Source organism: Polypterus senegalus, chromosome 14 (assembly GCF_016835505.1).
Source record: "Polypterus senegalus isolate Bchr_013 chromosome 14, ASM1683550v1, whole genome shotgun sequence".
Classification (NCBI taxonomy): domain Eukaryota; kingdom Metazoa; phylum Chordata; class Cladistia; order Polypteriformes; family Polypteridae; genus Polypterus; species Polypterus senegalus.
This window is the reverse complement of record NC_053167.1, coordinates 98,450,181-98,462,944: the sequence shown is the minus strand read 5'-3', so window position 1 is coordinate 98,462,944 and position 12,764 is coordinate 98,450,181. Positions and strand designations below refer to the sequence as shown.

Genomic DNA, 12,764 nt, shown 5'->3' with positions numbered 1-12,764 from the left:
GATTACTAAATCAAATGTTATCCATTATTAGAAACAGTCCAACATACACAAAAGTAACAAATGTACAACATGTGGCAACGGCTTGGAGTCAGCAGGGGAAAATGAAAATAATAACCCTGTGTGAAGCTAATCCAAGGGAAAAACAAATAATTGTGGGTGCACAGCTATTGTAGAACATCCTAAAGATGTAAATCGAATGGCTATACAAACCTAACAATACATATGTTCAAAAATTCTAGGAACCCTGTAACTAAGACTCTACTGCCTACAATGTTTTTGGCCTTTTAATTTTAAAAAAGTTGAACTTGGTCTGACATCCATAAGTTCATTAATGTGATGAATGGGAGCTAAGCCTTAAGTATTTTAAACATGAAAAATTTAACAGTCAATACAACATACTGCTCGTGTAATCAATTTTGTTATAGTATTCTAATACTCTAAAGATATGGTAAAATGTAAATGAGCTGAAGGAAATGCATACAAAGAAGCATTTCATCGTGAATCTAAAAACCAGCAAATCACCAGCAGTATACCAAAATATTTCTCAGCAAACTACTGAATAATGTTAAATGTTTTCAGGTATATTCACAGCTGTTATCACTGTAAATATTACCAAACTCTTTGTACTTTTACAGACAGAGTGGATTTGACTTTGCGCCTCAGGATGGGTGTTGGTGACATCAATCCTTACACATTTCATAACATGCTATGCTTTCCATTTTGAGAGGCCAGAATCAAACTCTCTGATTCAAAGCTTTTCATATTTCCTCCACTGAGTTTTGCATTTGAAAACATCTGAGGAAAATGATTGGGAGAAACATTGTTACTCTGTTCAAAATGTGTTCTGGTTTGCCCTGTACAGCAGGTGACTGTTGCCTTTTTCCTCAGTGATGCTGTTCATAATTCAGGCAATTCTGACTTCTGTTGCATAGAATTTGTCTGAGAAACAATGCTTTCTCTTTGCAAACTCTACAACAATATTTATTTATATAGCACATTTTCATACATGTGCTTTACAGGATGAAGAAAGAGAAAAAAAGACAAAATATAAGAATAAAATTAGGCAATACTAATTAACATAAATAAAAGTAAGGTCTGATGGCCAGGGAGGACAGAAAAAACAAAAAAAAAACTCCAGACGGCTGGAGAAAAAAATCTGCAGGGGATCCAGGCCATGAGACCACCCAGCCTCCTCTAAGCATTCTACCAAACACAAATTATATTAATCAGTCCTCATGGTTTTCAGGCTTCACATGGAAGAATTTGATGATGATGGTCATGTGGACCTCTGGCCTTCAATCCATCAATGTAGGGATCCATGAGTTGCTCTAAACAAGCAATTATTTTGAAATTACAGAAATATGTAGCGGGACTTCTTCTGTAAATACACATTTTCCTTAAACATGAGTTCCGTGGTTTTCTATGATAGCACTCATTGATATAAGCTTAAAACATTTCTGTTCTATAGTATAAAAACTCTGCTCAAACTTCAGCTCTTGAAAAACAAAATTACATCCTTCCTATTCCTCCAGATTCATGCAAAGATTCCAATTTCCCGATCAGGCCATCATTTCCTGATTCAACTCATTTTTTGCTCAATAATATCTTCTGTGAAAGGGACCATGTTCATTGCCCTACTCTCTATTGCTCAGACAACATGACAGAGAGTATCATACAGTGTTTATTGTCATGTGTATGTAGTACAATGAAAGTTATTCTTGCATGTCTCTCAAAACAGTTGAGAAAACTACAATACAAATAAACAAGAAGCACACCGGATTTGAAATGACAAGGTTGTCGGTTTCATTTCTACCTTGTATCCACTGTGTGACACTATGCAATTCAATTAACCCGGCCTGTTCTAAGATTGTAAAAAAAAGTTGGGTAAAGGGGTCTGACAGATTTACAGTAGAAATAATACATTTATTTTATATTCTTCATTATGATAAATCTTTTATTTTTTTCCTTAAATAATGTAATGTATTCAACTATCTAAACAGTATGAAATAGAGTACAATAATGGTATTCCATACCAGAGCAATAGACACAAATAAATCTCAATCCTTCCACATATCCCATGTAAAACCTCTTCCCAAAATAGAATAAAAAAGACATTAATAATATGAGGAGATATGTGATCAGCTTAAAAAAATGTCTTCACTCACAGTTTACATAAATAAAGCCTGAATACAACATAGTATTGATGTTCCAGTCCAAGAGATGCTGTGATTACTTAGATGTTGCTCCCATCTCAGTGAGCTATAAGGAAACCCCTCACTCATCCACTTCTGAGGGTGATGGCCAACCTCTTCTGTGTAATGTCAGCTTGAGACCTCTGTCAGTCCTTCATACTCATGGACTACAACTCATAGGAAATAATTCACCTCTGTGTGTACCAGTTTCAAGTAGCAGTAGCATTAGACCTACCTCACCCAAAAAGCAAAGAAAGAATCACAGCTCCTGAGATACAAACAAATGGAAGAAAAATAAAATGTAGGCAGCCTACAAAAATAAACGATTTTGAGTCCTGTATTTGGAACAACAACAAGTGTTGATATTTTTTGACAAAAAAGATCATTTAAGACTAAGAAAAAATTCAAATGTCTGTAAAAATCACATCAGTAAACATAATAATCAGATTGCTTGCAGTGGCCAGCACCTTCTTTGAAAGTAAAAGGTGACATCAACCCTTCGCCATTATACACTGACATACATATAGGCAGATCTCCAAGAAATGTTTACTGGGACTCAACTTTGTTTTTTATATTACTTATTAGTACTTATTTCACTTGAAGTAAAATAAAGCAGTAGTCCCTGTTTTCCATTCTTCAGTTTATCATGTTTAAAAAGGGATAAAAGGACAGATTACAACTTTTCTTCCACAGAATGGCACAGAAGTGTGAGGTCTTTGGCTGATTCAGGAGGAGGGCTCAAGATGGCATCTCTACATCATGCAACAACTCTCACGAAAAGGAAAGCAATAGAAAGTAGGCCCAGAACAGTATCAATCCTTAACATACTGATAATGTATGTCATCATTCACTGACATTTTTTATTTAACTGGTTGCATATTTATTTCCCCATTTTGATTTCAAAGAGGCATTTTTGTTTTCCCTTGGTTTTTTTGGTTGAGAGTTAGGAGTGAGGTTTACAATTACTTAATACAGAGCATAATGCAATAATGCATGCAATGAGTATTGTTTATTTTCAAAGAAAAATGTTAAGCAGAAATTTCTCATCTTTTTAAAATAATGGAGACATACTCTTATTTTAGATCACAGAATGAAACCATTATATATAAGAAATAAAAATACAGTATATACCATACGTATGAAGTAAAAATATTAAAGGAGTCAGTCCCCACTCACCAATACTATTTCATAATATCATTGAATTAAAATCTGAAGGTGCTAAAGTACTACAGTACTATGTGCTACACACCTGCAAACATTCCCTTGAATCATCTATCTGTAATTATAACCATAGTTTACTTGAAAATTCACGAAAGTATTCAGTTAAAGTATTACTACTTTACTACTTCTGGTTGCCGGAACTGGCCCTAAAGTTGATAAGATTTTTGATATCAAGCAGGTGTACAACATCCCTCTGACCTAGAATAAAGAGTTTTTGAGTTATCGTGTTTACACATAGACAGACAGAATTTCGATATTTTCGGACTCAAGAAGGTCTAAAACGTCGAAACTCATCAAAATCTTGAGGTTGAATTTTTTCACGATTCCTATACTTTCTCTGTACTATGTAAAAAAAATCAATTTTACCTCATAAAGTGAGACCCATTATCCTGGAATTAGTCTAGTAGCTCTCTTATTGTCTTTATTTACTGCTGTTATTTCATTTTTTGTAAAACTGAGATCCTAACTGCATTTAACATGCTAGAAGAGACCTTGTGTGATTTGTACTTGACTGGGTGTGGACAGTGATAATAAGTCCACTAGGACTTGTGTGTCATTTTCATTACTGCACTCAAGCATTTCAGCCCCCTCTTTTGTAATTATTTCTAAAATGATTACTTTCTATTTGTAAAATCCTATATTTACTCACATTTAATTTGAACTGGCACTTATCCATCTGAATTTGTCATTGCATCTAGTTTAGTGTTACTGCTACCTTTTGTCTTAAACAGTAATTAAGACTACTATAAAGATTGTTTCTTTAAATTAAAAGGTGCACTGGCTCCAGCACTCATCCCTTAATGAACCCACCTTTAACACTACCTAATCCAGTAAAAGACATTGCATTACAGCCTTTTACTTTCTATGTTTCAACCAAGTGTGCACACTGTAAATTGAATTCCCAATTGTCACATGTTCCACTAACTCAGACAGCTATTAACATTGTTGTTTTCATCTCAGGAGAAGTGCTGGAAGTCAAGAGGTCTTGAGTTTGTTGTGTGGAAGAGTGGGAAAGGGCAACTACATTATATTATATATATACTGTATATATTATATATACTGTACTGTATATATATATTACACACACACATACACACACACACTATATATACACACACCTACATATATACTATACATACATACATACATACATACATATAAATATATAGCAGCTCACTGTATATCTAAGAATATGCCTTTATATTGTATAAAAAAAAATTCATTCTATAATAAGTAGAGTACATACACACACATACACACTACCAGTGGAAGGTTTTATAGCCACCCCACCCTTTTTTCAGTTTTTAAGGATCTTTAAACAGTTCAAATCCAGTGAACAACTTAAACTGACAGAGGTTAAAAAAATTAAGTTACCTTCTATCCATTTTCAAACCTGCTTATCCTGAGCAGGACCACGGGGAATGCTGGGGCCTATCCCAGAAGGCATCAGGCCCACGGTACAAAGAAATCCTGGACAAGGCGGCAGTACACTGCAGGATGAACACACAGACACAGATATCATGGGCCAATTTAGCCAGGCCAATCCAGCTAGGCTGCACATCTTAGGACTGGTGGAGGAAACTGGAGCATCCATTGCATCTACATGCCACTCAAATTTAGGTTACCAAAAACTCAAAAATAATGAAATGTCTCTTCCAGGGAACAAGCAAAGTAATGGGCCAACAACTTACAGCTTTTCTGCAACAGTGGATGTTAAGTCTTGAAAGCCAATGCAAACAATTCCTACAGGTGTCCTAACTTGTGTTGAATACTTATAAACCCGCAGAATTATAGCAGTGTTTGAACAAAATGTGTTGCTACACGTTCTAAAGCATTATTTGGTTAGCATTACGCTGCAGGGAGTAGTATGTTGCTATCATAGTGGTGAGATGAATGCAATTAACAAAGGAAGACAGAGAAACAATTATAACCCTTAAAGTGGCAGGTGTTTCCTTTAGAGAAACTGTACAGAAAGCCCATGATGTCAGTAAGTATAGTTTCCTACACCATCAAAAGCAACTTGGAAACTGGAGGAAGCTCTGACAGGAACAAGTCCGACAGACACAAAGTCAAAACAGAATCAAACAAGTTTCTGAGAGTCAACAGCATATGTGATGGATGTCTCACAGATCCACAGCTTCAAACTCAGCCTAACAGCTGTCATGTACCCAGATCTCCAATTTTTTATTTGCTTGATGCTTTAACTTCAGGTGGTGGTTCTTGACCCAGACAAGCCACGTTTTCTTATTTTGCAATGTTAGGAATGGTCTTCTCTTCACAGTTGAAAGTGACTTTTGCTTACTTCAACCACTGTCATCTTTACTATATAAAGTACGAACAATTTATGCAGCTCATAACACACACACACATATGACATATAGATACCCTTTATAAGAAAGTGGGTATTTGTTCCCTCCAGTTGGATACAATAAACAATGTGTTAAATACACATTCTAGCATACAGTATCAGTTAATAAGGAATTAAATAAAAAATAAAAAAAAAACGCATAGATAGACGGAATGCATAATACCCTAATAGCCAAGCAGCCCTTAACAATATGATAAACGTTTTGTAATCTGTTCAATTATTAAAAGATATCCTTGCATGGCAGTCTGACTGCAGTGCTTCTAAAGCATATATAGACAGCAAATCAAACAAAGCAAAGAGTACATCTGTCCTTGTAAGCATTCATATTCCACCTGAAGGAAATGACCAATGAATGCTAGTGGTGTTACCAGGCTTCCCGCAGGAAACTTACTAAGACGCTGGTGACACACCTACCCTTGCACTTTGCCTTCAATTACTCTTTTTACAACAAATAATATCATTTGAAACATACTATTAGATTTTCTTAAAACACTGAAAAAATGCTCCAGTCTTTAAAAGTCTTTAAAAGGTTATAATTTGATTTTTCCATTTTTGCAACATACAGTATCTTCAGGAAGTTCATCAGTTCATTTCAATGCGCAACAATATGAGCATTTAAAATTCATTTACCGTATAAGAATATTTTTTAGATTCTTAATGTGTGAGTTATAATTAAAATTATTTGAGCCAAGTCAAATATCTTTTTTGACTTGCATGTCAAACAGAAAATTTTCAGTTCATATCAATATAATTTGAGGTACATTTAATAACATTGTGATTTTCTGGATGTTTGCGGGGCTTTTCTATATATAGTATATGCAGTACAGAAATGCAAGTCTGTTCACTTCAGGATTTTTGTGGATATGTAGCCACAGACATTTTTAAATTGATTTCATCTAATATTGTCTGTGTATCTAGTACTGTGCTTATGTTTTCTTATGTTTCTCTATTAGTATCGTTTTGAAATAATTCAGTCACATCTGATAAGCAAGAGAATGTATTTGACTGCAATGTTTAGTGTAATCAATTTTGAGATTTTAAGATTCTTAGTATTAGATTTAGTAGTAGATTTTAAGATCATTAGTATTAAATGGTTCGTAAACATTAAAATGACCTCAGCATAAAGCACAGTCTTTTAACTGATAAACTATTTACCCCAAATTAAGCAAATAAAGCACCATTTCTGCAAACTTTAAATACACTTGAAAATGTTTCTAATGCAGCTAACAATTTGCAAGTGGTTGTGTAGGCTGAGGGATTTCACATATCATTCTTATACATTACAATATCATTGCAGTTGTCACCGTTTGTGTTATGCATTACGAGAACATTTTGTAGCACACTCGCTGTCTCACTACAAACTGCACAAATTAAAGTCGAATTTCCAAATCTAATACATCTGTACCATATTCACCCATTGGTAGACAATAACATTCAAAATTTCCAATGGGCTTTATATGTATTACTAGCAAAATACCAGAGCTTCATGGCAAGTACTGCCTTAAAATTTTATTAAGAAGAAAATTAAACCTTTTTAAACTGAGGGAAAATATACCAATAATTATTTGTTAAGGATCTCTTTGTATACCACATTGTGAGTTCGGCCCTCCGGTTGTAATATGACCAAGCTGTGCGCTGAGCTTACTCTTGAGCATGCAATGTACAGTTGGCCATGTGAACAGTAATCTTGTCTCAAATCTCACAGCTTGGATTGCTGCTGGCATAATCGGTTTGAGTTTCATGGTTTGTTCCAATTACAACAGTATTTGCAGGACTTGTGTTGAAGTGACATTCTGCATCTGTCAAGTGTTGTAAGCATACAACCGGTTTCATCGATAACTTCACATCCAGCTTTTGAGAGTTTAAACATTCATAGACATTAAAGTGTCCACTACTGAAATCGTCACCTGTGAGTCTAAGATGTTTAAGAGGCATTGGCGGTTGTCGAAAGGTGTAAAATATTTGGCCATTTCGGTACACTTGAAAGCGACAACCGAACAATTCAGCGGCAGCCATCAACTCACATGCAGAACCATAGGTGAAGGGCTTAAGCATTTCACTCTTATAGTGCTCCTGTGTAGTATAATTATCTCCTGTACCATCATCAGTCCACACCTTGAACCTGTCCCAGTCATTCAATACATAAGACCTCCGGATATCAAGAGTGAGCCTGATATGGCCGTGCAATATGTAACACAGAGAATGGAAAAGGTAGGTGCCATCTCCGGGCATGGAAACCACTCGGTAAGTGACAGTTCTTTGATCGATGGTGATCACCTCGATAGACATGTTAATGGGGGTACGGTTGAAATGATAAAGAAAATGGGTGCCTGAACGATGTAAAGTAAGCCTAAAATACCTACACAATAACTATAATCGTAATAAACAAACAATAAAACAGCGGAGAAGCCGTGGATTAAATAAAAAGGCTGTAGTTGTCAGCAGGGAGATGTGAATCCCGTGGCGAAGCAAGGAAGGGAATGTAGAGACCGGAGCGACAGATGGCCTTATATAGGCAGGCAGCCAACAACGTGGGAGGCGTTGGGATGGGGGACCCAACGCCGCCACACGGTGACCGAGCTGCAGGCTATGGACATATATATGTAGCGTAAGTAGGATTCAGTTAGCATTGGGACCCTGCGCACCAAATTTCTTGAAGATGGGCCCATAAGTAACAAAGACCGTTGAAAAGTTCAATATGGCGGCTGACAGTGGCATCATACCACCGAAATAGCATTGGTTTGGTTAGCGCAGGAAGCCGCCTACCAAATTTCGTGAAGATGGGGCCATAAATAAGAAAGTTCAACATGGCGGACGTTGTCGAATGACCGCCACGGGAAATGAAAGCTGCTTAACTTTTGTAAGTAAGCTGTAAGGAATGAGCCTGCCAAATTTCAGCCTTCTACCTATACGGGAAGTTGGAGAATTAGTGACATTGGAAAGTTCAATATGGCGGCCGACAGTGGCATCATACCACTGAAATAAGTGCATACATTGGTTTTGGTTAGCACAATAAGTGAAGATGAGGCCATAAATAAGAAAGTTCAACATTTGGTTTGACCGTGGTTAGCCTGCTTAGGTAAGCTGTAAGGAATGAGCCTGCCAAATTTCAGCCTTCTACCCACACGGGAAGTTGGAGAATTAGTGACGTTGAAAGATGGGGCCATAAATAAGAAATAAGTTCAACATTAGCGCAGGGAAGCCGCCACCAAATTTAGGATGGGGCCATAAATAAGTTGAACATGGAGGATGTTGTTGACCATTATGACCGTTATGCATAGAATTTCAAATGAAACCTGCTTAACTTTTGTAAGTAAGCTGTAAGGAATGAGCCTGCCAAATTTCAGCCTTCTACCCCCACAGGAAGTTGGAGAATTAGTGACGTTGGAAAGTTCAATATGGCGGCCGACAGTGGCGTCATACCACCAAACAAGTATGTACATCGGTTTCAGTTAGCGCAAGGAAGCCTGCCTACCAAATTTCGTGAAGATGGGGCCGTAAATAAGAAAGTTCAACATGGCGGATGTTGTCGACCGTTATCGACCGTTATGACCATTACATGTAGAATTTCGAAATGAAACCTGCTTAACTTTTGTAAGTAAGCTGTAAGGAATAAGCCTGCCAAATTTCAACCTTCTACCTACACAAGAAGTTGGAGAATTAGTGATGAGTGAGTGAGTGAGTGAGTGAGTCAGTGAGTCAGTGAGTCAGCAAAGGCTTTGCCTTTTAATAGTATAGATACCATTTAAAATTCGTATGTTATCAAATGGGATTACGTTTTAATTGATGAAAACCAATATTCAAGTTGAAACAGGCATTGTGTATTGAAAACAACAGTTGTTAGCAGAATTTTCTTCGTTCCCTCCACTTCACAGGTCCGTCTACATGACACGCGTCAAGGCCTTCTCTTTCCTGTCTAAGACACATCCTCTTCTTCACTTGTCAATCCAGTCTACTGCTCAGTGAAGCTGTTCATCTACTGAAGACTTTCATTTGCATACACCGACATGCCTCAAAAGGACCGCAGAGAGGTTGCTACTCTTTCACTGAAGGACATGATGATTTATGACAGTGCTGAATACAAAAAGCAGTACTAGACAAACAACTACTTTAAAAGCCGTCATTTCAAATATTCACATTAAGATAGTCCTTCAAGATGGACACATCACCAAGGAAGACAACAAGTCTTACAATATAAATAAAAAATCAAACACATACAAAGAGGCATGCAAAGGTTTGGGCACCCTCGCTGTTCTTTTCCTGGAATTCTCCAAATAAAGATTTGCACTCTGTGAACAAAAAGTTCTATTTTGACTTCATCTGTCCACAGGACTTGTTTCCAAAATACATTAGGCTTGTTTAGATGTTCATTTGCAAACTTTAGGCACTGAATTTTGTGGCTAGAATAAAGGAAAGGTTTTCTTCTGCTGACTCTACCAGGAGGGTCATATTTGTTCAGGTCTTTCTGCACAGTAGGACTGTGCACCATCACTCCAGAGTCTGTTAAATCTTCCTGCAGATCTTTTGCAGTCAAACAAGGGTTTATTTGCCTTTCTAGCAATCCAATGAGCAGTTCTTTCATAATGTTTTCTTGGTCTTCCAGACCTCAACTTGACCTCCACCATTCCTGTTAACTGCCACTTCTAAATAACATTACAAACTGAGGAAACCGTTATCTGAACACACTTTGCTACCCTCTTGTAGATTTCTCCTGTCTTATGAGCATCGAATATTTTATTTTCCAGAGTGCTAGGCAGCTGCTTAGAGGAGCCCACGGCTGCTGATTGTTGGAAAAAGGTTTGAAGAGTCAGAGAATTTATACAGCTTTGCAATTTGCTTCACCTGGGGTTTAAATCCAGGTGTAGGAAAACCTGAAAGGGAGGTGCAGCACTACCTCTTTAAAATCTGAATTTACACCTATATTATAATATAGATATGTATATTAGGTAGCTCAGATGCAGTACCTATAAACAAATCTCTAAAATCTACGTAAATTTGTCTAACATTAGCTGCTCTAATTATCTATTACTAAAAGCACTGTCCATTTCACACATAAATGTACATATTATTTGAAGTTGTCTGCATCACTGCCTCACCATGGATCCAGTGCTCTGGGTTTGATTCCCATGCCCTTAAATTGCCTTTGTGAAGTCAGTGTGTTTCCCCTGTGTCTTCAGGGGTTTTCCTCCCACATTCCCAAAAATTTAGAGGACAGGTTTAATGATGGCTCTAAGCTGGCAACAGCATGAGTGCAAGTGTGTGCATGAAAAATCGACACCACGCCCAGGGTTGTTTCCTGCTTTGTGCCCAGTGCCTCCGTGATAGGCTCCAGTCCCCCGTGACCCTAAATTGATTCGGCATGTTTGAGTGTGTATAAAAACCGGGAGAATATAAAGAATATGGAATAGAAAAATACAAAAACATTGATAAATTGGAAGACAGTAAATATTTGAATCTTGTGCTAAAAATGATGTGGAAAACAACAGAATTCAGAAACCATACAATAAAATTGTGCACAATAAAAACAGTTTAGTAAATCATATAGCTATTAATACTCAGTAGGCAAAAAAAACTGCATTCTCTGAAGCATCAAGTTAATCGCAATTAAGCAGAGCCCAGCCTAGTGGACCAGGGAGCCTCTTTCTAATAATGTGCCTACACTTCAACAACTCTGGAAATTCCTGTGAGACACCGAGACTCCAGCTGGGCTTTGATCTTAATGCTTAAAGAGCACAAAAGGCATACAAGGTAAAAAAAAAAAAAAAAGGCAGGAGATCCGGGGCAGAGCACGGGATTAAGCGAGCTGTAAATATTTTTTTTTTCTTATCAAATATACCTACATACTTAAAGAAAAGAAAGTTTTGCTTATATGTGTTTCATATAGTATTTTATACAGAATGCATTTTGTTTTACATCGCCTGACTTCTCTTTTCTTCATTAGAAAACACAGGCTTTAAAACATATATGCAGACTTTAAAACTACAAGATTTTCACCTATGAATTTAAGGAAAATGAAAATACGAGTTTACCTTAAAATGGACACACGTTATTTCCCCCAAACCTCCGGATATAATTAATACACAGAGAGAAAAAAAGAAGTCACGTTTGCTGGTCCACAGGCTGTGCATGCTGAAATGAAATCCTGCCGAAATGAAGATTCTGTAGGCGGCGGAAGACTTCGCTCTAATGAACGAGAACCTGGATGAGGGACTGAATTTACAACCTGCTGGGTGTGAGGGAGAAAAAAAAAAACCAAGGCGGGGGTTGAAGGGGGGATACGATTTAAAGGAAGGCGGTCTTAGGGAGGTCGTGACTGGCGTCTCCCGTTGGTTAAATTGTTAAGTTATCCATCACGTAGCTGGTTCCCGGGACTTGGATTTAACAACTTTCTATACGCTCCTGCATGCATGTTTTGAAGACAGCAGACAGACGGTTTGACCCTGGAGTCGAGACAGACATGTCTCAGCTGGCCTTTAATCTAGCCCGTGGGCTATAAAAGGGCTTTGGGAATGCTGGTGGTGGAGGAGGATTGTCGTACATCCAGCCGTGCTTTGAAATGACCCTCTTAATGGTTAAATAATACCCTTCGTTAAAAATGATGATGAAAAACTGCTGCTGATGGCTTACTACCTCAGGCATGTGTCCCGGTTGCAGCTTCATTGTTTCGTAGTTTGCAGACAATCAATAAAACAAAAAAGAACACGCAAAAAATCTGTTGGGGAACAGATATGTATACGAGTCCAGTATCTACTGACACCCATCCAGTTTTTTTAACCTGCTTATTCCATTCAGGGTAACTGGGAGCCAGTGCCTGTAATTATTGTATAGCACCGGAGACGTGACCACGGGGCTGGGGTTGGGGTGTAGGCAATGCCCCAGAGACAAGCCGTGCCCACCCTGCGAAATGCTCTGTCTGTCCAATGAAAACTCTGGAGAAGAAGAACATTTGATTTTCACAGTTCACTTCGCCGCACATTTTGCAG

The 12,764-nt window shown here is 37.5% G+C and overlaps 1 protein-coding gene across 6 annotated transcripts in view; it reads right to left on the bottom strand.

The window, feature by feature from the left end:
* The window catches only part of si:ch211-267e7.3 (ADAMTS-like protein 2), a 67,588-nt gene extending 55,569 nt beyond the window's left edge, over positions 1-12,019 (bottom strand). For all 6 annotated transcript variants that reach the window (XR_005630453.1, XM_039734795.1, XM_039734796.1 and 3 more), the window contains exon 1: positions 11,811-12,019. Coding sequence is in view for 5 of the 6 variants with exons in the window: in XM_039734795.1 (XP_039590729.1) it covers positions 11,811-11,909 (99 nt within the window). In the remaining variant the exon portion in view is untranslated. The remainder of the gene's footprint in view (positions 1-11,810) is intronic.
* Between the last annotated feature and the right edge of the window lie 745 nt (positions 12,020-12,764).